The 25,912-nt window shown below is 56.1% G+C and overlaps 2 protein-coding genes across 2 annotated transcripts in view; one reads left to right on the top strand and one right to left on the bottom strand.

Annotated features, from left to right (window-relative positions):
• Nucleotides 1-13,005, top strand: part of IL27RA (interleukin 27 receptor subunit alpha) — a 15,466-nt gene extending 2,461 nt beyond the window's left edge. Inside the window, 13 exon segments of the mRNA XM_045589301.1 lie at nt 2,011-2,168; nt 2,260-2,417; nt 4,643-4,802; nt 5,077-5,150; nt 7,153-7,336; nt 7,433-7,621; nt 9,824-9,925; nt 9,998-10,156; nt 11,296-11,421; nt 11,816-11,906; nt 12,064-12,157; nt 12,291-12,494; nt 12,496-13,005. Coding sequence (XP_045445257.1) covers nt 2,011-2,168; nt 2,260-2,417; nt 4,643-4,802; nt 5,077-5,150; nt 7,153-7,336; nt 7,433-7,621; nt 9,824-9,925; nt 9,998-10,156; nt 11,296-11,421; nt 11,816-11,906; nt 12,064-12,157; nt 12,291-12,494; nt 12,496-12,549 — 1,753 coding nt within the window. The 3' untranslated portion in view covers nt 12,550-13,005.
• A 151-nt stretch (nt 13,006-13,156) lies between these two features.
• Nucleotides 13,157-25,441, bottom strand: PALM3 (paralemmin 3). Its single transcript, XM_036459983.2, has 7 exons — nt 25,248-25,441; nt 22,551-22,599; nt 21,262-21,342; nt 20,562-20,701; nt 20,328-20,412; nt 15,539-15,584; nt 13,157-15,434 (listed from the first exon to the last, which is right to left on the bottom strand). Exons 1-7 carry the CDS (start codon nt 25,286-25,288, stop codon nt 13,393-13,395), a joined length of 2,484 nt encoding a protein of 827 aa, XP_036315876.1. The 5' UTR covers nt 25,289-25,441; the 3' UTR covers nt 13,157-13,392.
• Nucleotides 25,442-25,912: the final 471 nt, after the last annotated feature.

The raw sequence follows: 25,912 nt of genomic DNA, 5'->3' as shown, positions 1-25,912 counted from the left end.
CCTGCTTTCCATTCTCTGGGGTGTATGTTTAGGAGTGGAATTGCCGAGCCATATGGCAATTGTCCGTTTAACGTTTTTGTTGTTGTTAATCCTCATAAATGCGGTATTTTTTCCATTGGTTTTAAGAGAGACTGGAATGGAGGGAGAGAGAGAGAGAAACATTGATGTGAAGGAGATATATCGATTGGTTGCCTCCCTAACATACCCCAACTGAGTTCAGGGATCAAACCTGCAACCCAGGCAGGTGCCCTTGACCAGAATCAGACCTGAGACCCTGTAGTGCTTGGGCCAATGCTCTAACCACTGAGCCCACTGGCCAGGGCAGCTGCAGCCTTTTATGTTCCCACCAGGAAGGCAGGAGGACTCCAGTTCCTCCCCGTCCTCCCAGCACTGGTGTTTTTGTTGTTGTTTATGAAGGGCCTGTTCGGAGCCTTTGGAATCCAATGCCTGAGAACTTCCTCAGTTCCTCTTTCTCACCCACATCTGATCTATGAGCAAGCCTGCCCCCCCACCCCCGCCCCACCTTCAGTGTCTTTCAGACTCTGGCTTTCCCCCTCCCTCGGCACCCACCAGCCTCAGCTCCCATCACTGCTGGCGTAGACGGGTCAGTCACCTCTTCCAGGAGCTCTGGACTCACCCTCACCCCTAGTCTCTCCTCTGCCACAGCCCCTCCAGGACGCCTGTGAACATCGAGGTCAGGGCACCTTCCTCCTCTGCTCTCAGCCTTTCAGGGCTGCGACCTCACTCCGGACACAAACCAGTCCTCCTTGTGCCTCCCGGGACCGGCACAATCACCCTGTCACCTTCCTGCCCTCACCGCCCCACCCTCCCACTCTCTCCACTCCAGCCACATGGGCTTCCTCCTTACTCTCTCTCAAACACACCATGCAGTTTACCCCAGGACCTTTGCACTGATTGTTCTCTCTCCCTAAAATATTCTTCCACCGGTACTGCATAGCTCCACCTTCAGGCACTTACTCAAATGTCTCCTTGTCTGAGAGATCTTCCCTACCACCCTCCCTAAAATAGCAGTCAGTCCTCACCCAGTCAACACAGTGCATCCTCTTCCCCCTTCTGGATTATTCTTTATATTGCTCAGACCACCATTCATTATATATTTGTTTCTCATCTGCCAACCCCACTGGACACCCGCTCCAAAAGCAGGTCCTTGCCTACTTTGATCATAGTCCTATCCTGTTTCTGCAGCAGGGCCTGGCACAATGTTTATTTGCTGGCTGAATAGTTGCACAGACTTAAGTGTGCATATCCTCTATAATAAAAGGCTAATATGCAAAAAGACCGAACAGGGGAACGACCGGTCGCTATGATGCAGACTGACCACCAGGGGGCAGATGCTCAGTGCAGGATCTGCCCCCTGGTGGTCCATGTGCCAGAAGCCGGGCTCACGGCTGGTGAGTGCAGTGGCAGTGGCAGGAACCTCTCTCACCTCCATGGTAGCGCTAAGGATGTCCGACTGAGGGACACCCCCCCACCCAGTGCACGAATATTGTGCACCAGGCCTCTAGTGTAAGGTGACCAGACGTCCCACTTTGGGCAGGATTTTTGTTAAAAATCGGGACTTTTTGAAAACACCGTGGGACGCGGGACAAATTGTTGAAAATCGGGACTGTCCCACCAAAAGCGGGATGTCTGGTCACTGTGTGTGTGTGTGTGTGTGTGTGTGTGTGTGGTGAGTGTGCATTAGGTGCTTAATAAATACAATAACCGATGTTCACTTAACATATATTATGCACCCAAACGGTGTTCTAAACGCATTCCAAATGCATTCCACTTATTGTCACGTTGTTTCCCCTCCTCTCTTCAGCCCTTTCAGCAGGTGCCCTCATTTTGTAGATAAGGAAACTGAGGCACAGAGAAGTTAAGTTTCTTGTCAAGGTCACACAACTCTAAAACAGGAGAGCTGGGATTTGAACCCAAACAGAGCAGTTGTTGTTGTGGCTCGGGCCCGGCCCTATGCACACCCCTCCCAACCTCCCCCTCTTCTCACAGTCATTCCAACAGAACCTGGACTGTGGCAGTGCCTGCTGGGCAGAGCTGGGTGACCATCCCCCGGGAACAGCTCACCACATCCGACGAGCTCCTGGTCTGGGCGGCCGTGGCTGGCCAGCCTCTCGGGCCCCCAGTCTCCGTGAACCTGGAGACACAAAGTAACGGGCAGGAGGGCGGGGTGCTACCTAAGGGGTGGGTGGGCCTGAAGCGCCCCCCGCCGGCTCAGTGCACCCTGTCTTCCCTCCTCAGTGAAGCCAGGAGCCCCCCAACTGGACCCTGACGTGGACTTGTCAGAGGATGACCCCCTGGAGGCCACTGTCCAATGGTCCCCACCTCCGTGGCCACCCCATAAGGTCCTGGTCTGCCAGTTCCGCTCCCGGAGATGCCAGCAGATGGCCTGGACCCTGGTGAGTGTCCGAGTGCTTTCCCCCAACCCTTCTCAGGGCATTAGCCCCAAATCAGAGACCAAGCCAGAGCGCATTTCTCACCTGCTCCTGCAGTCTGTGCATCCCGCACAAAAGACCTGTACATGTATGTTCTTCCACTCCCCCCCCCCCCCCCAATCTATAAATTCCATGCGGTCTCAATCCAAATTCCACTGGAATTTCTGAGAAAAAACAAACTTCTTGTAGCATTTTTATGAATGAATGAAAGTACTCAAGTAGCCTATGTTAACCTTAAAATAAGAACACGAGCGCTTACCATCATCTTACAGCTGAGGAGCAGCGCCTGGTTCTCAGGAAACTCAAAAAGGATTAACAGCCCAGCCGACACGGCTCCGTGGCTGAGCGGGGCTCCGTGGCTGAGCGCGGCCCCGTGGCTGAGCTCAGAGCGCGGCCCCGTGGCTGAGCGCGGCCCCGTGGCTGAGCGCGGCCCCGAGGCTGAGTGTTGATCTACGAACCAGGAGGTCCCAGTTCCATTCCCAATCAGGGCACATGCCCAGGTTGTGGGCTTGATCCCCAGTAGGGGGCATGCAGGAGGCAGCCGATCAATGATTCTCTCTCATCACTGATGTTTCTATATCTCTCTCCCTCTCACTTCCTCTCTGAAAAAAAGAAAATATATATTTTTTAAAAAGAATAAAAGCAGCTGACTTGTCGAGCATCAGGTCCTAGGCTAAGCAAGTAGCATGGGTTATTTATTTTTAAAATTTTTTTTAAATATTTTTATTCAACTGTGACCTCCTGGTTCATAGGTTGACACTCAACCACTGAGCCACGCCAGCTGCGCCAGCATGGATTATATTGATAAGACCTTCCAACCTTCCCTCACAGCAGATACGTTTAAGATCTCTATTTTATAGCTGGGGAAGCTGAGCCTCAGAGGAGTTAAGCAATTTTCCCAAGCTCACACTGGGAGAAAGTGGCAAACAACCCCAGGACAACGGAGCCCAGAAGGAGTTGGGAGACCCATCCATGCACTATAAGATGCCTGTCACTTCTGTTCCTATCTCATTGGCCAGAACGTAGTCATATTTCTCACATCACTGAAAAGGAGGCTGGGAAATGTAGTATTTATTCTTCATAGCCGTGCTCCCAACTACTACTCGGAGGTTGTATTTCCAAAGGAAGAGAGGAAGAATGCATGTTAGGGGTGAACAACTACCTCAGCCTCAGCTTTTGATGCGAAACACAGTGTAGGCCAGAGCTGTCACTTTGATTATTCTTAGGATTCAGAGCAATGCAGGCTTTGGAATCTGACTGCCTGGGTACGGAGTCTCAGCTCCAGCTCTCACCAGCTCCGTGACCTTGGGCAAGTCACTTCCTCTCTCTCTCTGAACCTCACTTTTCCTAACCTGTAAGATGGGAATGGCAATAGAATTTATCACCTGGCACATAGGGTTCAAATTTTTTATTTTTTATTTTTTTTAATTGATTTTACACAGAGAGAAATTGAGAGGGATAGCGAGTTACAATAGAAATGTTGATGGGAGAGAAACATCGACTAGCTGCCTCTTGCCCACCCCCGACTGGGCCAAACCAGTCAGGGCAATAAACTATTCTTTAAAAAAAATTTGAACCCTGCTGAAACCTGTTTGGCTCAGTGGATAGAGCGTCGGCCTGCGGACTGAAAGGTCCCGGGTTCGATTCCGGTCAAGGGCATGTACCTGGGTTGCGGGCACATCCCCAGTAGGGGGTGTGCAAGAGGCAGCTGATCGATGTTTCTCTCTCATCGACGTTTCTAGCTCTCTATCTCTCTCCCTTCCTCCTCTCTGTGAAATATCAATAAAATATATTAAAAAAAAAAAAAGAAGAAGAAAGAAAGGTTTATTGATTTGGAAAGAGAGATGAAGCGGGAAGAGAGAGAGAGAGAGAGAGAGAGAGAGAGGTGAGAGTTTAACATCGATCAGCTAGTTACCTCCTGCATGGCCCCTACGGGGCATCAAACTCCCCTGCAACCCGGGCCTGAGCCCCTGACCAGAACCAAACCTGAACCTTTCCGAACACAGGACAATGCCCAGCCAACTGAGCCACACCGGCCAGGCAGGACCTAATTTCAAAAACAAAAGTCCAAGGTCTTGGGAACCTCTTGGTGCCAGGCAAGGCAGGCGAGTTGGCCACCCTGATAACACAGAAGATCAGTTACTGTCTCCTCAGCCCTCGGCCTCGTGGCTCTGTCCTTCTCTCCCCAGCTGGAACCAGAACTGAAATCCATTCCCCTGACCCCCATTGAGATCCAGGACCTGGAACTGGCCACTCGCTACGAGGTGTCCGGCCGCTGCCGGATGGAGAAGGAGGAGGACCTGTGGGGCGAGTGGAGCCCCGTTCTGACCTTCCAGACGCCGCCCTCCGGTACGGGTCTCCTGGCTCACCCCCCAGCACCTGTCCCCCGTCCCGGAAGTCCGTCTGCCCATGCCCCTTTCATCCTAAACGGTGGGATCGGGCCTAAACGGGCCGTCGGACATCCCTCTCACAATCCAGGACTTCTGGCTCCCCGCTGCTCGCCTGCCTGCCTTCCTGATTGCCCCTAACCGCTTCTGCCTGCCAGCCTGATCACCCCTAACCACTCCCCTGCCAGCCCGGTTGATGTCTAACTGCGCCCCTGCCCCTTCCTCCTCCTTGCTAGCTCCGAGAGAGCTTTGGATAGCGGGAAACCTCTGTGGGACACAAGATGGACAGACACCCCTGCTTCTGTGGAAGGTGAGTGGCGGGGACCAGTTACAGTTCTCGGCGTGCGTCAGGGAACCCCCAAATAACAGTGAGGTAACCAAGACAGGTCACTGCCCTCACAAGTTTAAGGCTTAAAGGAAGGTGATGACCAGAGAAGTCCTGCCGCAGGCCTGGGCCCAGAGCATGCCTCCATCACCTGGGACCTCTGAGCCGAGGCGTGAAAATGGGAGCGTGCGCCCTAAACAGTTTGGCTCGTTTTATAGGGCGTCCGTCTGTGGACTCCAAGGTCCCAGGTTCGATTCCTGTCAAGGGCACAAGCCTGGATTCTGGGCTCGGTCCCTGTAGGGGGCGTGCAGGCAGCCAATCAATGATTCCCTCTCATCATTGATGTTTCTGTCTCTCCCTTCCTCTCTGAAATCAAGAAAAATATCCTATCTAATAAAAGAGTAATATGCAAATTGACCATCACTCCAACACACAAGATGGCTGCCCCCAGGTGGTTAAAGATCCTGCCCCCATGTGGACACAAGATGGCCACCACAAGATGGCCAGTAGGGGAGGGCAGTTGGGAGGGACCAGGCCTACAGAGGAGGGAAGTTGGGGGAAAACAGGTTGGCAGGGAAGCAGTTAGACATCAATCAGTCTGGCATTTAACAGGCATCTTCAAACTACGGCCCGCGGGCCACATGCGGCCCGCAGAGGAGTCTGATCCGGCCCGCCAGGTTTTTTGGGCAGTGAGCGCAGCCGAGGTGTTACAGTAGGAATTAGTAGTTCATATAGTCCGGCCCTCCAGCTCTCTGAGGGACCGTGATCTGGCCCCCACTTTAAAAAGTTTGAGGACCCCTGGTTAGGAGGTGATCAGGCTGGCAGGCAGAAGCAGTTAGGGGCAATCAGGAAGGCAGGCAGGCGAGCAGTTGGGAGCCAGCAATCCTCGACTGCCTGTTTAGGCCCGATCCCACCATTTAGGATCGGGCCTAAACGGGCAATCGGACATCCCTTGAGGGGTCCCAGATTGCAGAGGGTGCAAGCTGGGCTGAGGAACACCACCAACCCATCCCCTCCGGACTTCTAGGATTCAAAAAAGGAAAAGAAAATGGGAGCATCTGTTCTAGACAGGGAGACAGTACGAAGGTTTGGAGCAAGATGAGGCTTAGCTCCACAAAATATAGCAGTGTGCTAAGGGCTTGGATGTTAATATCAAAAGGACATTATGAGGTAACAGACATGGGTACAACAGTCCTCATTGATCCAAATCTGTTGAGTACCTGCTATTTTCCAGGTATTGCTAGGCCCTGGCTCACAGCAAATATAGCAAAGCAGAAAACAACAGGCCCTGTCTTCTCTTAAAAAATATTTATTGAATTCTGGCAGCGGTGTCAGTGGTTAGTGTCAACATGTGCCTGAAGCAATCAATGGATGTGTCTGTCTCACATAGATGTTTCTTTCTCCTTCCCTCCCCCCCACTTCTACTCTCTCTGAAAAAAAGAAGAAAAAAATCAATTATTGGAAATTATTGGAAAAAATATCCTTGGGAGAGGAGTAACAACAACAACAAAATTGATTGAGCATTCACTCTTTTTTTTCCCCAAAACATGTTTTTATTGTTTGTTTTTTGTCTTGTTTTGTTTTGTTTGGCTTTTTTTTTTTTTTTTTTTTTAGAGAGAGAAAGGAAGGGAAAGGGATAGAGAAATAGAAACATCAATGATGAGAGAGAATCATTGATTGGCTGCCTCCTGCATGCACCCTAGTGGGGATCGAGCCTGCAGCCCAGGCCTGTGCCCTGACCGGAAATCTAACCGTGACCTCCTGGTGCACAGGTCAGCGCTCAACCACTGAGCCACACCAGCCGGGCTGAAACTGTATTCTGATCCCACCTCTCCCGCTAAGCCCCTCTGAGACTCCGTTTCCTCACCTGTAAAGTGGAGCAAACAAAAACCTTCCACTGACTGGTTTGTCAGGTGACCTCACTGAGACCCCCAACAGGTGTCTGCTAAGTGGGGGATACGAACCCCTTCTTTCCCGTATCCCGCAGGCCCCCGGGCACTGTGTGCAGGCGAGCTACAGAGTCTGGTTCCAGGTTCAAGGTCAGAACCTGACCCTCCAGGAGACTCCCTGCTGTAGCTCCTCCATCCCAGCCCAAGCAGAGTGGGTTGCAGTGTCCGCCATCAATGCCACAAGCTGGGAGCCTCACACCAACCTTTCTCTGCTCTGCTTGGGTAAGAGGCTGTGAATGTCCTCCACTCGGTGCCCTGGGAGTGCCAGGGGGGGACCCCCTGGATGGGCAGCTGAGACTCCTTCTCCCTGCCCTTTAGGTTCCGACTCCGCCCCTCGTGGTGTGGTGGTCAGCAGCATTGCGGGGAGCACAGAGCTGCTGGTGACGTGGCAGCCAGGGTCCGGGGCGCCGCGGGAGCATGTGGTGGACTGGGCTCGAGACGGGGAGCCCCCGGAGAACCTCAGCTGGGTCCGGCTCCCCCCTGGGAACCTCAGTGCTCTGTTGCCAGGTGAGGCCCTGCTACACCTGGTCTCCCATCCCAGCTGTGGGGGAGCAGATGGATGGATGGGTATGCAGGAAAGAGTGTTATGCTTCAGTATCATTAGTTCATGGACCACCCACTGTGTGATAGCAGCTGATGTCTATTGCCATAAGCATTAAATCATTCAAACTTCCTTATAACATAGGTGTCTGCTAGCCCCAGAATTGATTGACAGATGGCAAGAAAGGCCTACGGTGGTTAAGCCACTTGCCTGAGGTCTCACAGCAAGTAGGTGGTAGAACAAGGATTTTTTTAAAAATATATTTTATTGTTTTTTTACAGAGAGGAAGAGAGAGGGATAGAGAGTTAGAAACATCGCTCAGCTGTCTCCTGCACACCCCCCACCGGGGATGTGCCCGCAACCAAGGTACATGCCCTTGACCGGAATCGAACCCGGGACCCTTGAGTCCGCTAGCGGACGCTCTATCCACTGAGCCAAACCGGTTTCAGCAGGAACAAGGATTTCAATGACATAGGCCCCTGAAGCCAGACCCTGAACCATCACTCTCAGCAAAGTTTTTGTGGGGCAGGCAGCCAAGGGAACAAAAGCAAGTACTTATCATGCAACTGGGGCAAAATAAATCAGTGGGAGGGGAAGGAGGGAGAATGCTGTTTTAGAAAGAAAGGCCAGGGAAGGCCTCGCTGGGAAAGTGGCATTGGAGCTAAGGCCTAAAGGAGGTGAGAAAGGGAGCCATGGGGATGGCTGAGGAAAAGGCAGGAGGGAATAGACCGTGTGAAGGCCATGAGGCAGGGATACATCTGACGTGTGAGCGTCAGTAAGGATGGCCGTGTGGCTGGAGTGAGGGGGAGAGTGGGAGGAGGTGAAGGCAGGGAGGTAATGGGCCGAGGGTGCATGGGCCACAGGGAGGATTTTGAACAGAGGAGGGAGGTGCCCTGACTAGGTGCTCACAGGCACCCCCTGGCCGATGTGGTGGGAGGAACACACTGGGTTGGGGGTGGGGGGAAGGGGGAGAGGTGGAAGCTGAGAGAAGGAACTGTGCTAGTCCAGGCCAGAGGCGATGATGGCTGGACCAGGTGGGGACTGAGGAGTGGAGAGAAGCAGGCAGGTTCTGGTTGGAGCAGGTTTTGGAGCAGGATTTTGGGGTCCCATTTGACATGTTTGCCTCTGAGGCTTATCCAAGTGGAGTTGTCCAGGAGACTGTCAAATGCTTGGGTCTTGGGCCAGCAATGAGTTCTGAGCCGGGGCTTGATACTGGGGAGGGGGGGGGGGGGGGGGCCTTCCTTCAGGTTAAGAACTTGGGAGAGCCGAAACCGGTTTGGTTCAGTGGATAGAGCGTCAGCCTGCGGACTGAAAGGTCCTGGGTTCGATTCCGGTCAAGGACATGTACCTTGGTTGCGGGCGCATCCCCAGTAGGGGGTGTGCAAGAGGCAGCTGATTGATGATTCTCTCTCATCGATGTTTCTAACTCTCTATCCCTCTCTCTTCCTCTCTCTACAAAAATCAATAAAACATGTTAAAAAAGAAAAAAAGAACTTGGGAGAGCATGAGAAGGTCTTGAGTGAGAATTGTAGGAGAGAGTCCTGAGGCCCGTAAGAATTTATGGCCAAAACAAGAGGGGCCTTCATTCTGGAGAATTCCCAGTTTGGGAAGGCCATGCAACAGCAGCAGTTTTGAGGAGGGACTTCAGGAACCTCACTTGCCCGTGATGGGTGGGGTCAGAGCCCCCATCCTAGCCCAGCACTTGGCCTTCTCCCGGCCTCCAGCATTTCCTGGCCTGAGGCCAGTTTCTGGTCCCTGAAACATGTTGCCTGCTGGGTAGAAGGCTGGACGGGCAGGGAGGTAAGCCGCTTCTGGGACTAACCCATTGACAAATGAAGGGTTGGTGGATCAATGCCCAGCTGCCTCCTCCGGCGCGTGCTCTCTGCTGCCCCCCAGAGGTCACCAGCGGGAGTGAACCTCCGTGACCCACGTGGGGAACTTGTTTTCAGACACACAGTTTTACTAGCTGCTTTTCTTTCCCTATTTCTCTTCCCCACTGGCCCTCTGGGAGTTTTCTGGGGTTACTTCCCAGATAAATGACTGATACTCGGATCTTGTTCTCCGCGTGTCCTTCTGGCGACCCACATGAAGGAAACGTGGGGGAGGAGGGTCAGGATTTTGCTCCCTCAATTCAAACTGGGCTTTGCTTCCTCCCCGCTTTCCCACAGAGAATTTCGAAAAAGGGGTCCCCTACCGGGTCACAGTGACAGCGGTCTCTCCTGGGGGCTTGCACCCTGCCCCCTCGGTCTGGGCGTTCAGAGAGGAACTGGGTAAGCAACGGGGCTGGCAGATGGAGGGGCCTGGAACCCTGGCAAACCTTGACCCGCTGGCTTTGTCCCCAGCACCGTTAGTGGGACCAGCGCTCCGGAGACTCCAGGATGCTCCCCCAGGGACCCCCGCCTTAGCGTGGGCAGAGGTGCCGAGGCACCAACTCCGGGGCCATCTCACCCACTACACCTTGTGCGCGCGGAGTGGGACCAGGCCTTCCGTCTGCACGAATGGTGAGTGTTCCTGCCTCCCGCCCCTGTTCCCAGACCCCCCACCCATCAGTTTACACACACACACACACACACACACACACACACACACCCCCGTCCTCAGAGGGGCCCCTCTGGCTCCCGCTCAGTCCCGGGGAGAACACATGACGTCATCTGTTCCCTAGCGGACAATCACCCTCGTGGCTCTCAAAGTAATGGGCTGCCACTTGGCCATTAAAAGTAATGACTCCGATCTATATTTATTGGCATTGAAAGATGCCTGTCCTATTTTATTAAGTGAAAAAGATAAAAAGGATTCAAAACTCTGGGATGGTTCCATGTTTGTAAAATAAACCAGCGTGGAGCAAAGCTGAGGCAGAAATGTGAAGATACCTTTCCCTCAGTGTCGACAGGATTGTAGGATTACATATGATTTTTATTTCTTTTTCATGCTTTTGGGTATAGGTTGAGTTTTTACTCTGGACACAAATTCCTTCTTAAAAAATATATTACCCTTTTTTTTCCAATTACAAAAACTGTCTGTGCTTGTTACAAAAGCTGACACACAGCATCAAGAATTCATCATTTTCATCATTTCACTGATAGGACAACACAGTTTCCAGGTTTTCTCATGTGTATGTTAACACCCATAGGAGTGCTTTGAAGATTTTTAACATTTTATTATAGAAAATTTCAAGCACATACAAAAGTAGGGCCTGGCCGGCATGTCTCAGTAGTTGAGCGTTGACCTATGAACCAGGAGGTCACAGGTTGGATGCCTGGTCAGGTTGTGGGTTCAATCCCCTGTAGGGGGCATGCAGGAGGCAGCCAATCCATGGTTCTCTTTTATCATAGATGTTTCTATCTCTCCCTCTCCCTTCCTCTCTAAAAATCAATTAAAAAATATTAAAAAGAGAAAAGTAGGGAGAAGATAACCACCCAGCTTCAGTAATTACCTCCATTTTGCTAATCTTGTTTCAATTTACCCCCCCACACACACACACACACTTTTTTCCTAGAGTCTTTGATATCATTTCACCCCTAAACACATTAGTACTTCACATTTGTTCCTAATTGATAATGCCCCATTTTTTATCATAATTACTTTGCCATGATTATATCTTGCAAATATATATATAACCCTCTCTGGGTTTGTCCTTCAGTGAGTGGCAGCACCCAGAAGACCACCCTGCCCCACCTTCCCTCGGGCCCCTGTGAGCTGTGGATGATGGTGTCCACCATCGCAGGACAGGGCCCCCCCGGTCCCAGCCTCCGGCTTCACCTACCAGGTAGGGGCTGGGGTGGCTCTGCTGTAGTAGGCGGGGTGTGGGGGGGCTGCTTCATTTGAAGGGGATATGGAATGATTCTCTGGGCTTTCATGACTGGGCAACCTTTTGACTTAGGGCGGGGGCGGGAGGGTCGCTATGGATCATGCATTTCGATTCTGCTAAATACTGCTGTGGGTTATCAGGCAATGTGTGTCTCTAACCACTTCACCCACCCCTCACCTTGACCTCTGACCAAGTATTGCTCTGTTCACAAGCCCACTCCCACCCCAAGGTTTTCCTCGCCCCTTGCCCCTGCTCGTTTTCTGCCTCCCTCACGCCAGCCTGCACATCCATGAGCCTTCACCGACCTCTCCCTGCTCCTGGTGTCTAGTGTCCTTCTTCCCCTCCCCCGCAGATAACACCCTAAAGTTGGAAATCCTGCTAGGCGTCCTCCTGTGTGGCTTGCTCCTGATAGGCTGTGGCGTGAGCCTGGCCGTCTCCGGAAGGTGAGGCATCAGGCGTGTGGGTCTCCGCCCGGTGGGAAGGGCAGCTGGGGCAGTAGCTGGACCTCCAGGGTGAGGGGACACCCCACATCCCTAGACCCTGCAACCCGGGCATGGGTATTCTCCGGATCCCCCTCCCTGACGCTTCCCTGCTTACCAGGTGCCTCCACCTGTGGCACAAGATACTGCCCCGCTGGGTGTGGGAGGACATCCCCGATCCCGCCAATAGCCATTTCAGCCAGCCCCGCGTAGAGGTGAGCAAACAAGACTGGCTTGTCAGGAACCCCCCCATCCAGGAGGTAGGGGGTGGGGTGGGGGACAGTGGGGTGGGGGTGGGAGCATTGAGCAGAAAAGGGGGCTCGTCATCTCAGCCTCCTCTCTTCCCAGGATGTACCCCAGGCCCCACCCCCTGGAGACTTGCCCACCGTGGAAGTGGAAGAGATGGAGCCGTTACCGGTAATAGAGCCCCCCCAGACTTCCTCCCGGATGGACTCTGGGTATGAGAAGCACTTCCTGCCCACACCTGAGGAGCTGGGCCTCCTGGACTCACGGCGCCCAGGCCCCAGGCTCTGGCCTGAACTGACCCCGGGCCGGGAGACAGGGTGCTCATGTGACAGCTGAAGACGCGGAGGCCCAGAGAGGCTGAGCCGCCCACCTACGGATACCCAGGCAGGCAGAAGGAGCTGAGGGAGACTGAAGGACTCCTACGGAGAAGGCCTGGCCCTGGAGGGACTGTGCGGGTGGCTGAGGGAGCAGAGGAGGATACACGAAATCCAGAGTGGCAGGCACCTCCCCAGATCTGTCCTGCTGCTGTAACGGAACTGTAGCCAAGGGCACTCCCAGCCTCCCTGGCTGCTAGGTGTGGCCCTGCGCGGAATTCTCGCCAATGGAATGTGAGCAGAAATGACTTGTGGCAAAGCTGGGGCTCGATGGAGCGCCTCCATATTCTCTTTCCTTTTCCCTGAGTTGGAAAAACATCAGCACGCCCATCATTTAGCTCCAGCCAGACCCAAGAGAAAGGGGAGGGCGAGAAAATGAAAGGAACTTGAGTCCCCAAGTGACTTCATGGATCGGAAATAAACGTACTTTTTTTTTATAGTTACTGTTACTTGAGGTCTTTTGTCGCAGCAGCTGCACCTACACATTCACTGACTCGCAATCATTCGATTCCAGCCAAATGAAGCCCTCCGTTTCCCACCAGGAGATGGTAAGGTGGTTCTGTGCCAAAAGAAACACACGCATTCGAGCTGTCCCAATGCTTTAATATTTTATTTTCAAGTATAAAGGTTTAGTCGGAGAAGGGAGCCAGGGTCACAGGCAGTGGGCAAGGGGTCCAGAAGCCCAGGTGGAGGTGGAGGTGTGGGCCAGCAGGCTCCCAGATGCCATGGCCAGTCCCATATGCCCTGTCTGTGCCTGGGAACCCTCTGCTGGATGCCCAGAGGCCGAGGTAGCTGTGAGAAGAGCGAGGCGTGGGGTGGGGGGCGTGGACTCACATCACCGCACAACACTGGCACGTCTTTTGCTTAGGGCCGCTTGCCTCTTCACCCTCAGGGGGAGCCGAGGGCTCGGGCTGCTGGGCAGGTGCATAGGTGGGCACGGGGTGGGCACGGGGGTTGGCCTTGGGCTCCTCCACCGGAAGCAGTGGCTGGCACTCGGCGGGCTGCTCAGGAGCTGGGGTCTCTGCCAGGAGGGGCGTGGCATCCCCTGAGGGGTCCTGGCCCTCGGCGGCGGGGGTTTGAGGCTTCCCTGCTTCCTCCTCCTCCGGCAAGCCTTCCTGCTTCTCCTGGGACGGCTGCGGCCCTTCCTCCTCCGGCCTGAGCTCTTCCTGGGCCCCCGGGGAAGCCCCTGCCTCACTCACCTTCTCTGCCTGACACTCTTCCCCAGTTCCAGACTCTCTCTGAGCTTCTGGACTCACGTCTTCCTTGACCTTTTGGCTCTTCTCTGCCTCCAATGGCCCCTCACCCCCCGTTCTCTCTGCCTCCAATGGCCCCTCACCCCCCGTTCTCTCTGCCGCCAATGGCCCCTCACCCCCCGTTCTCTCTGCCTCCAATGGCCCCTCACTCCCCGTTCTCTCTGCCTCCAATGGCCCCTCATCCCCCGTTCTCTCTGCCGTCAATGGCCCCTCACCCCCCGTTCTCTCTGCCTCCAATGGCCCCTCACCTCCTATCCTCTCTGCCTTCGGTGATTCCTCTTCTTTTTCCTCTTCATCCCGTGGCTCCTCATCTCCTGTTCTCTCTGCTGTTAGTGATCCCTCACCCTCCTTCCTCTCTGTCGTCAGCGGTTCCTCCGTCGCCTCCAGCTTTTCTTCATCTCCTTTCTTCTCTACGACCCCCTTCTCCTCCTCGACCCCCTTCTCCTCCGCCCGGAGCTTTCCCTCTGCTCTTTCCTCCTCGGGCCTCAACGACCCCTCCACTGCCTTGCTTTCTACTCCCACTGGCCCCTCAGCGTCCTTCTCTGCCTCCAGCTTCTCCTCGCCTCCACGCTGCTCTGCTCCCAGTGGTTCCTCGCCTCCCTCCGTCTCTGCCCTCCACGCTCCCTTCGTTCCCTCGCTTTCTGCTGGCAAAGCGTCCTCGCCGCTGTCCCTCCCCGCCTCCGCCTTCCCCTCCCCTCTCCTCCTCTCTGGCTTCACGGGTTCCTCCCGTCCCTTCTTCTCCGCCGCCAGCGACGTGTCTATTCCTTCCCACGCTGCCCCTGACTGTTCCTCACCTCCTTTCTTCCATGTGCCCAGCGATTCCTCGGCCCGTCTCCTCTCCGTTTCCCAGGTTTCCTCGCCTCCCAGCCTCCCCACCCCCGGAGGACTCTCACCTCCCCGCTCCTTCCCTAGTGTCCTCGGCCCTTCCACCCCTTCCACCATGAGTTCCTCCCACTCCTCGCTGAGGGTCACCCTCTCCACCCAGATAAAGGACCCCTCCTCTCCCCCAGGGCCCCCATGCCGGAAGCCATCAGGGCTGCCCCTGGGGGGGCCTTCCCCTGTTCCAGAAGCTTCTCCCTCTCGTTCCTCCTGCAGCCTCGGGGAGCTGGTCTGCGCCTGCGGTGGGCCCCTGCCAGCCTCCCCTGAAGCCTCAGAGTCGCTGCCCTCTGTGCCTCCCACCCCTTCCCAGACCACCTCCACCACTCCCCTGTCCTCCCTCACCCAGGACGGGAGCTCAGGGCGGCTGGCTTCCAGCCTGTCCCCGATGGCCTCCAGCACCATCTCCTCTACCTTCGCCTCCAGCTCTGGGCCCGTGGCCCCCCTGGCACAGTCCTCTGTAGGCCTCAGCCCTTCCCACACCACCTTTACCACACCCCCTCCTTTGGCCTCGCCCACCCCCCCATACGCTGCTGTCACCCCCTGATTGTGCTCCTGCTCCAGAGGGGGGCTGGGTCTGGGGCAGGGGCCATTGGCTTCTGAGGAGACCCCTGCTGCCCCAGGGACCTGCCTCAGGGCTGGCAGAACCCCAAAGGCCTCATCTCTGGGCTCGGCCAGGGACTCCAGGGATGTGCCCGCTGGCTCTGCTGGCCAAGAGGCTCTCTTGTTCAGATCAGTCTGACCTGGGGAAGACAGGAGAGAGGGAAGGTGACAGGGTGAGATTCAGGCCATCCAGGTGCAGGTCCCTCCTCTTGGGACCCCCAGACATAGGGGCAAAAATACCCACCTTCAGTCCCTGCCTCCGCAGTGGGCTGGGAGAGTGGACGGTGACCCTGCAGGGGTAACAGAGACAAGGTCAGGCATCCATGTCTTCACATCTGGCCTCCTGCATGCCAGTACCCCTTCCCTGCTCAAACCCCCTCAATGGCTCCCCATTACCTTCAGTACCAAACGGTCTGCTACATCTCAGCCTTCCTCACCCATCTTACTGCCCTCTGCTCCATCCAGTGCCTTGTACACAGGAGGTGCTTAATACTGTGGCAGGCGGCTAGTTTTCTATATTAGGCATCTACTGTATTGACAGCTACTGAGACTGCCACAAGAGACACTTAAGCCGTTTGCTATTAGAACGTTCAGTCCGAACACGTTTGGAGGGCAGAGCTCCGTGCTGGGACACGGGAGGGCTGAGTCCCTGCCGGAATCTGCCCCTCACTTGCCATGTGACCGTGGAAGAGGCCCGGTCACCTCTGGGCCTCTGTTTTCCTATCTGTAACGTAAGGAAACAAGAGATGATGGGCCCTTGGATGACCTTTCCTTTGGTTTCCAAGGCACCTGAGGGAGCCAGTCACCTTCCCGAGGCTGAGGCTGCTGGTAGGGGTTGGCCCCAGGTCTGGTGACAAATCTCCAGCTGCCCACATGGCCCTGCCCCAGCATGCCTGTTCCTTCACTGTGTGGCCCAGAGCAGTCTGGTTCGCCAGTGATGTCACTGTTCAGGAGACAGTGACTTCAGGAGGCAAGAACAAAACAAACAAACAAAAACCAGCCGAAACCGGTTTGGCTCAGTGGATAGAGCACATGTGTCAAACACAAGGCCCGCGGGCCAAATCCGTCCCGCCAGGCCTTGCAATGTGGCCCGCACCGCGCTGTCATCACTGCACTCCGCTGCGTTTCCATCACAATGACAGTTTATGACTGTTCAGTAAACCATTCGGCCCGCGATTTAGGCTGGATTTTAGATTTTGGCCCCTTCTCTGATTGAGTTCGACACCCCTAGGATAGAGTGTCAGCCTGCAGACTGAAAGGTCCCAGGTTTGATTCTGGTCAAGGGCATGTACCTTGATTGCGGGCACAACCCCGGTAGGAGGTGTGCAGGAGGCAGCTGATTGATGTTTCTCTCTCATCGATGTTTCTAACTCTCTTCCTCTCTGTAAAAAATCAATAAAATATATTTAAAAAACACACACACAAAAAAAACACATTCCAGCCCGACCAGTGTAACTGAGCGGTTGAGCATCAACCTAGGAAACAGGAGGTCAGCGTTCGGATTCCCGGTCAGGGCACAGGCCTGGGTTGTAGGCTGGCTCCCTAGTGGAGGCATGCATAAGGCAGCCAATCAATGATTCTCTCTCATCGTTGATGTTTCTATCTCTATTTCCCTCTCCCTTCCTCTCTGAAATCAATAAAAATGCATTCCCATAGGAGTAGGCAGGCCATCAATACAAATAAATAAACATAATGCCAGTGAGTGAGGACTTCGGCAGGAAAAAGAGAAGCAGGATGAGAGGCTAAGGAGTGCCTGGGAGGTGATGGAGTGCCTCCTTTCTGTAGGTATAAGATGCAGGAGGGCTTCTGGGAAGACATGACATTAAACAGAGACTTGGAAGATGAGAAGAGCCAGCCTTGAGACAAGAGGTGGGGAAGGGCGTTCCAGGCAGAGGGAACAGCAAACGCAAAGGCCCTGTGCTGCAATAAGCTAGGCGAGTTCCAGGAACAGGAAAGAGGGTCAGCATGGCTGGACTGGGGTGAAGAAGGGAGAGAGAGGAAGAGGGGCTCAGGGAGGGGAGCTGGGGACAGCCGTGCAGAGAGCCGAGGCCAAGCTCCGTGGATCTCCTCACAGTCCTCTGATCCTACTTTTTCTCCAGCCTCCATGCTTTTACAGAGTCCATCCTCCGCTGGAATTCCCTCTCCCCTCCTGCCTGGCCCTCACCCAGATTCAGCATAAATGGAATTGCCTCCAGGAAGCCTTCCCTGATTCCTCAGCCTCACGAAGGTGCTTCCTCTGAGCTGCTTCATACCCAGGGCTCCCCTCTCACAGACTCTTTGTACCCAGGTTCTCATCTGGACTGTGAGCTCCCTTGAGCCAGGAAGCATACCTTTATACCTTTTGCATCTCTGGCAAGGAAGTTCTGGCTTATTTGTCTATCTATATCTATATCTATATCATCTATATCCTATCTAATAAAGAGTGAATATGCAAATTGACCATCACTCACAAAAGATGGCTGCACCCACAGCTGAGGCCAAGTTCCCATAAGGAGCCTTAACGCGCAATCAGCAGGGACCTGAGGCTACACCCTCCCCTGCCCCCTGCCCCCGTAGGGCTTGATGGGGACCTCAAGGTGCCCTTCCCGTCCTGGTGCTGGGCTAGGGGACCTCAGGCTGCTCCCCCCGCCCCAGCGCCAGGCTGGGGGGCCTCAGGCTGTGCCCCCCACCAGGTAGGGCTTGATAGGGGACCTCAGACCACGCCCTCCCCACCCCAGCGCTGAGCCAGGGGACCTGAGGCTGCACTCCCCTGCCTCACTGGGCTTGACGGGGGACCTCAGGCCATGCCCCCCACCCAGCAAGCTTGATGGGGGACCTCAAGGTGCATCACAAGTGCTAGGTTGGAGGAACTCAGGCTGACCCCCTGACCAACAGGGCTTGACTGGGGGCCTGAGGCCGTGCCCCCTCCTGGTGGGGCTTTATGGAGGACCTCAAGGCATGCCCTCTGCCCCGCTCTGGGCTGGGGGACCTCAGGCCATGCCCCTCAAACCTGGTGCCAGGCCAGGGGACCTGGCTATGCCCCCTACTCAGCAGGGCTTGACAAGGGTGGGACTAACCGGGTCTGGACCTAGCCCAGTGGAGGGGGGGCGGGGGCTGGCCGGATCTGGGTCTCATACAATTTTGAGGTGCATGTGGATGGGCAGGACTTGACTCTGGGTCCCATGGTGTGCCCCAGACTCTGACAGGAAGAAGGTTTTCATATACATTTTACTAATTTTTTTTCATCTTTGACACTTCTATTATAGAGAAAGGGCAAAGAGCAATATTAAATTATTTCCTCGAATTAATCCCCTTTTAATGTGCACGAATTTTGTGCACCGGGTCACTAGTGTGTGTGTGTGTGTGTGTGTGTGTGTGTGTGTATATATATATATATATTGTATATGCCTAAGCAACCAGAATGACTGGAACAACAGGTTGCTATGACACACACTGACCACCAGGCAGAAAATGCTCAACGCAGGAGCTGCCCCATGGTGGTCAGTGCACTCCCACAGCCAACCTTTCCTGGCTGGCCAGCCTCCTGCAGTTCCTCCCCCCACCCCAGGCCAGCCAACCTCCTATGGTTCCTCCTCAAGGACCCCTTCCTAGGGGGGCCAAGGGCCAGCTCCCTCCTCAGGGCCAGTGGCCAACCTCTCATGCCCCATCCTTCCTTCTAGCTGGCAGGCGCCAATCTGCCCACTGCCCGCCTGCCATGGTGGTGGTGTGGCACCAAAGGAAGGAGGAAGGGGGGAGGTGGGAAACCCTGAAGTGGCAGGGTGCCGAGACGGCAGTGGCAGTGTCCAGTGCCCATTCCTTCCGTGCCTGGCCTGGCAACTGTCGCTCCTCTCTGGCCCTGCCCTGATTCCCCTGGCCCTGATCGGCCCCGATCGCCGGCCATGGCTAGAGACGAATTTCATGCACTGGGCCTCTAGAGCACATGTGTCAAACACAAGGCCCGCGGGCCAAATCAGTCCCGCCAGGCCTTGCAATGTGGCCCGCACCACGCTGTCATCACTGCACTCCGCTGCGTTTCCATCACAATGACAGTTTATGACTGTTCAGTAAACCATTTGGCCCGCAATTTAGGCTGGATTTTAGATTTTGGCCCCTTCTCTGATTGAGTTCGACACCCCTACTCTAGAGTGAGAGTGTGTGTGTGTGTGTGTGTGTGTGTGTGTGTGTGTATCCACACACAAAAATCTAACAAGTGCTGCCGAAACCGGTTTGGTTCAATGGATAGAGCATCGGCCTGCGGACTGAAGGGTCCCGGGTTCGATTCCAGTCAGAGGCATGTATCTTGGTTGAGGGTACATTCCCAGTGGGGGGTGTGCAGGAGACAGCTGATCAATGTTTCTCTCTCATCGATGTTTCTAACTATCTATCCCTCTCCCTTCCTCTCTGTAAAAAATCAATAAAATATATTTTTAAAAATCTAACAAGTGCTTCCCATGCTGATTAACAGATGTTCACCTCTGTTTTAGGACAGGCCCTTGGGGGCTAAGGGAAGACATGAGGGCGAGGTGGAGACTGTGGAAAGCCCGCACCTCACTGTGGCCAGGCACTAATGACCCTCAGGACCTTGGACTTCAGGATAACCCCGGCCGCCAGATGTTACTGTGAAGTATCCTGTGCTTTCAAATCCTATCTGAATAAAGGCATTACCAAAATGAAAACAAAACAAAAACAAAAAAAATCCACACCTGAGCAGATGCCTCAAATCCTACGCGCGTCTCCTGGTGACCTGTTCCCACCTCTGGGACTGGATCCATGAGCCCTCCTCCCCATGGTCTGCCCTCCCCACTCATTCGGACCATAACGGAAACTAGACACCAACACATCCTGTGGCGCCTGCTCCCAGGGCTCAGCCGAGATCCTGTGGACCCTCCCTCACCCCTCTCCCAGTGTGGGCTGACATCCTCCTTTCAGAGGCAGGGACAAGGAGGCATGGATAAGGCTCGCCCAAGAACAAAGAAGTAGAGGACCAAGCAACCAGACGGTACTCACAGAGCCCTGTGGCCACACCCCCGCCCCGGCCACTTGCTCTTCCTCACCTGCCTGCGCCAGGTGGGCCGGCCGGAGGCCTTGTGCTGGGCACCTGTGGATGCACTCTGCAACAGCTGCAGCTGGGACTGGAGTCTGGAAGAAAGGGGGCTGCTGGGAGCCGAGTCCCCGGGGTTCAATGGGTCCCTCCCACCCCAGTCTCAATTTGCCACCTCCTGGCAGCGGACCCAGGGTCCGGGCCCGGCCAGTCTGGGGCCAAGGCGGCAGGCAGGGGCCCCACTCACGTGAACAAGCTGTCCTCCAGGTTCCGGATGCGGTCCTGCGCTTGGCCCTCAGGGGTCTCGGGGTCCTGCAAGGCAGCTTCCTCCGGTCCCTCGGGTCCCTCAGCCCCGTCCATGAGCCACCGCTCCCGAAGAGACTTCCTCTGGGCAGGGAAAGAGGCTCCAGCCCGCCATAGGGTCCTCCCCGCCCTCCCCCCCACCAGGCTGGACAGATGTCTCACAGCCCCACAATGACTCAGGCGGGACAGACATTTCTCCTCAGGCTGGATACATGCCCTGATTGCCCCCCTCCCAACACTACTAGTGGGTGAGACACCCCATTACCAGCCCACAGCTTGCCCAGGCTGGAAAAAGGCCCCATCACCCTCCCGGACTCTTCCAGAATGGGACAGACATCCCAAAGGTGAAATCAGAGTCTCTCCTGGCTCCTCCCTACCGCCAAGCTGGACGTTTTCACTGTCCCCACACTCTTCCCAAAGGGGGCACGCATGTCCCCACCACCACCACCCCCTGTTCTCACCCACAGGAGCAGACAGCCGCCCCCAGAGCGAGGACCTGTGCCCCTGACTGCACCCCCAGAATTAGAGGCTCCTAGGGTCCCGAGCACCGAATCCTATAGTCGCAGGCACCCCCCCCACACACACACACACACACACGCCTCCGGGCCCAGGCCGGGAGGCGCCCCCGCTCCCCACCCACCAACCTTGAGCCGCTCCACGCGGAGCTTCTCCTCCTCCAGCTCCCCGCGCGCCGCGCGGATCTGCTCCTGCAGCCGCCGCTTCTCCTGCGCGCAGAGGACGGAGCTGCCCGCCGGCCAGGGACCCTCCGCCCCGTGGCCCTCCCTCCTCCGCGGGGCTCGGCGGGGCTCCCGGGGCGGCGGGCGGCCGTCGGGCCGGCGGGCACGGGGTGCGAGGCGCTGACTCAGCAGCGGGGCGGGCGGGGCGGGGGCGGGGCCTGCCGCGCCCGGATTCTGCGGAGCCTCCGGGAATGGGGTCCGCTATCGGGGGCGGGGCGGGGCGGGGCGAGCCTCGGGATGGAAATCCCGAGGAGAGGCAGGCAGAGCGGTGGGGTCCTGAGCTATGGGACTGATGGAGAGAGACGGGGTTCAGGGATGGAGGTCCAGATGAGGGGATCCAGGGATGGGGGCTAAGGAGATGGGGAGTGGTGATGAAGACAGAGGAACTGGGGAGCGGAGGGGCCTGAGGACCTGGGTGGGGCACCCAAGGCGGGGCAGACGCTGCTTCCCCACTTCGCCGAGCTGGTCCAGCTCCCCGGGGGCTCATCGATCCTGGGCTGCGGAGATGGGGTCCAGAGAGATGGAGGTGCAGCAGTGGACAGAGAGATGGGACGCAGAGGTGGAGGACAAAGAGATGGGGGTTAAGTGAGGGGTAGGGGTTCAGAGAGATGAGGTTACAGATGTGAGGCTAGAGGGTTGGGGTCCAAGGAAATGAACATTGAGATATGGGGGTGCCGAGAGATGAGGATTCAGAGAGGAGGGATGAGAGAGGGATGGCGGTTAGTGGGATGCAGATCTGAGAGATGAGGGACAGACTTGGGGGTCAGAGTGATGGGAGCTCAGAGAGGTGGGGTCCAGAGATATGAACATTTAGACATGGGGGTTCAGAGGTGAAAATCCAGAAGTGAGGTATCAGAGAGATGGGGGTTAATGAGATGGGGGTCGGAGAAATGGGGTTTACACATGGGAAGTTTGGGATATGGGGGCTCAAGAATGGAGCGTCGGCTGATGCAGACTCTGGAAGTGCAGGGCTGTGCCCTCACCCATTTGAGGGTGGCGGTGGCCAGACAGAGGAACGAGGGAGTGGAGCCCTGAGGGTTTAGATGGGGCGCCCCAGGCAGGACTGGAGCTGAGAGTGCTGCTCCCCAACTTCCCAGCGCTAGGCCAGCTCCCGGGGATAGAAGGGAGGCGAGAAAGAAGCCTGAGACGGGTTGCCCAGGCCGTTGGGCCGGGCTCACGGGGAGGGCGTCACTTACCGCGATGACCTCTAGTCGCTGCCGGTAGAGGGAGCTCTCGGCCATGGGTCTGTGGGGAGAGAGCGGGGGCTTGGGAGGGGGTCTCCCGGGCCCCCCCTTCAGCAGGCTGACCTCTTGAATGACCCTCTCTAACCCCAGGTCCCTGAGCTGCTTGGAAAACAACTAGAGCCCAGCGTTTCTTCTCTTTCCCCCTTGCGCGGGGGACGGAGGCGTTGGGGCAAAGGAGAGGTAGGAGTCCTGCGAGGAGGCAGGAGCAGAGACCATGACAGGCTGAGCCAAAGCCCTTCCTCGGTCTGCCATCACCTCTCTGAGCCTCAGTTTCCTCATCTGTGAAATGGACCTGGATAGCGTGACCCTGACCTTGCAGAGAGAGGCCCTAACCAGGAAGCATCCATGCAGGGGAAAACGGAGAGCTCCAAAAACAGTGGCATAGTTTATTACTCATAATGCCTTTAATAATCCCCACAACCGATAATGCTTATCATGAATTATAATAACCATTTCCAGTCCATCCTACAGAGACTCTCGACCTCCAACATGCTGTGTCCCTTTCAGATTCCACAGCCTCTCTGGACTTTGGCTCCTACTCAGGATCCCTTGCAGGCGTCTTCAAACTACGGCCCGCGGGCCACATGCGGCCCGCAGAGGAGTCTGATCCGGCCCGCCAGGTTTTTTGGGCAGTGAGCGCAGCCGAGGTGTTACAGTAGGAATTAGTAGTTCATATAGTCCGGCCCTCCAGCTCTCTGAGGGACCGTGATCTGGCCCCACTTTAAAAAGTTTGAGGACGCCTGAAGGTCTGGGTTGGAGGTTGGAGGGTGGGGGGAAGGGGTCTGGGGAGAGAAGTGTCCATCTCACCACTGTGGACACTCACCATTGCCATGGTAACTCCAGAGCGGCCTTCTCCACCTGCCAACCCCCACCCCCAGGGGGCAAGGGTCACCGAGTCATGCTGCTGAGCCCTGGACTCTGAGCTGAAAGGAGGGGAGGGTGTGCGTGCTCTTTAAGGTTTAACCTGAGATACTGTCATCGTTGTCCTCCTTGCAGCATCCCAGGATCCCGATTCCCAGCAGCCCCCCCCCCCCGGGCCGCCCCTGGTCCCCTCTGGAACCTGGAAACTGACTGTGGTTCTGCAGGGCACTTAGGAGACACCCATCGCTGTACCAACCTATTGCCACGGGCATGCATGGAGCGCTAACTAGGTGCAGGTGCTTCGCAGGCCAGTCTCTGGAAAGATACACCTGCCTGTTGTTCTGGACACTTAGCCCAGGGCACACAGGGCAAGCCCTCCCACATTTATTCATGTGAGCGCTGACACTGTGGGGTGAGTGTGAGCCTTCTCGCCCAAACTCCGGCAGGGCCTTCCAGATCCTCTCTGGTCACGCCACGCGGCTATAATCTCAGCACGTATTTAGCGCTTACTATATATAGTGCTCTAAGTGCTCTGCGGGGCTTCCGATCGGCCACCACAGCCACCCGCCCCTCCCCCGCTCTGCCCTGATCTGGAGACTCGGTCGTTGACTCTTTGCTGAGTTGACATTCCAACTGAGAGTAAAATTGCTCAACCATGACCCGGTGCATCCCATGTGCCAGGGGCTGTGAAATGCTTTGCCCATATAGTTCATTGGATCCTCCCAAAGATCTCTCGGAGGTAAATGGATGGGGAAACTGAGGCTCTAAGACGTGGCAAAAAGACTTGCCCAAGGTCACTGAGGCGGGATTGGAACTGGAAGCTCTCAGGTCCCAAACACTAGGAGCCCCGGGGGAGAGAAGGGTCCAGGCACCCTGTCTTAACAGCCAGGTGGCCAGAGACAAGCCTGGGGGCGCGGATCTGTGACTTCAGTTGGGGCAGGGGGTGGAAGTCAGGGTTTGCAGGAAGGCCAGACCCTCACGGAATAGGTTTACCCCTGGGGACGGGGGCTGAAGTCCCCCCTCTGCTGTCCCACCCCCAAGATGCAATCGCTTGGCCTCTTCCTCGCTGGGGGGGATCGGGTTCCCGTTGCCGGGCAACCAGGTTTGTAGTTGGTGAATAATGCAATGGGGGACCCAAAAGAGTGAGGAAACCGAATTGGGGTCCCTGGGGTGGGGGGCCCCCCTGTTCCAGAATTTCGTGCAAACCTCTGGAGCCCCCTTCACCCTCCTCCTTCTAAAAGCCCTCCTCACACTGGCAATATTAAAATGCTGTGTGCATGCATCTGATACTGTTTATCGCTAACGCTGCAAGCGCGGCGTTCATCGCTGTGACCTGTTGCCACCAGGAACAGTGGGTGGCCATTTCATAAAGCAGGTGATCGTTTCCATTTTGCCATCATCTCTCCCCGGTTCGGAGTTATTAACTCTTTCTGCTGGATTTCAAACATCTACTCCCCCCATAGACACGCGGGGTGTTCCTAGAGGCAAAAGGGGGCAGCAGGAGCCCTGTCGTTCCCACCCCGCCCCCACCCCAGGCATAGCCCCACCCCCTGAAGCCTCCACAGAAAATCCCCCCAAAACAGGGGGGAGGGAGGCTCACTTCTCCCGCCCATCTCTCTGGGGAGGGGTCACGGAGAGCCTCTGAGGCTGGCTGCTGGCATCCCTCCACGCCCCCTGGTCTTCTCCGGAGAGGCCATCTGGGGCTCTCACCCCAATGGAAAGGTCAGCGTCCCCCACGAGCCCCCCCCAGGCCCTGCCCACCTGCCCGCCCTGACCCTGGGCACTTACATGGGTGTGGCCGGAGACCGCACCTGGCTCTGCAGGGCCATCTCTGCCCAGAAGCCCGCGTTCTGGCCTCAGATGTCCAAGATCGGGGCTCACTACCTGCTTGCCTGCCTGAAGGTGCCCTGGACGGAGGCTGTGACTGGGCTGGCAGGAGTGGGGGGGCGCCGGCCAGGCACCGGGAGAGCTAGTCCAGCTGGTTTGGGCTGGGAGGCGGGAGGTGCACGGGGTGAGGGGGGCTGGGGGCTGGCGGGCAGTTCTGGGGAGGTACTATCAGCTGTCCTGATAAATTATTTACCAGCTACTGGCCTCCTTGCCGCACCAGGCTGCCTCCCGGCAAATACGCTCTCACATGCCTGGTGGGGCATGTGGGCCGCGTGGGGAGTCTCAGAGCCTCCTTGGAGAATGGTGCCTCCACTTGGCATGCCCGACATCTCAACCCCAGTCTGCCCACTGTGGGTCCCTCCCATGTGCGCACCATTGCACACCATTCATGCTGGCTATTCTTGCACCCTGCTTACTCCCTCCCTTCTTGGACCCTGGCTCCGGGGTGGGGAGGGAGGGACTAATCCAGCTACAGGATTCTGAGCTCTCTGGGAATCAGAAGACCTGGGTGCTGGGTATCTATAGGCAACTCGCCTCAGGTTTCTAGGCCTCAGTTTCCCTTTTTT

The sequence above is a fragment of the Pipistrellus kuhlii genome, unplaced genomic scaffold (genome assembly GCF_014108245.1).
Source record: "Pipistrellus kuhlii isolate mPipKuh1 unplaced genomic scaffold, mPipKuh1.p scaffold_m20_p_30, whole genome shotgun sequence".
In the NCBI taxonomy this organism is placed as follows: Eukaryota; Metazoa; Chordata; class Mammalia; order Chiroptera; family Vespertilionidae; genus Pipistrellus; species Pipistrellus kuhlii.
Note: the sequence above shows the minus strand (reverse complement) of the source record. Positions and strands in the feature narration are given on the sequence as shown.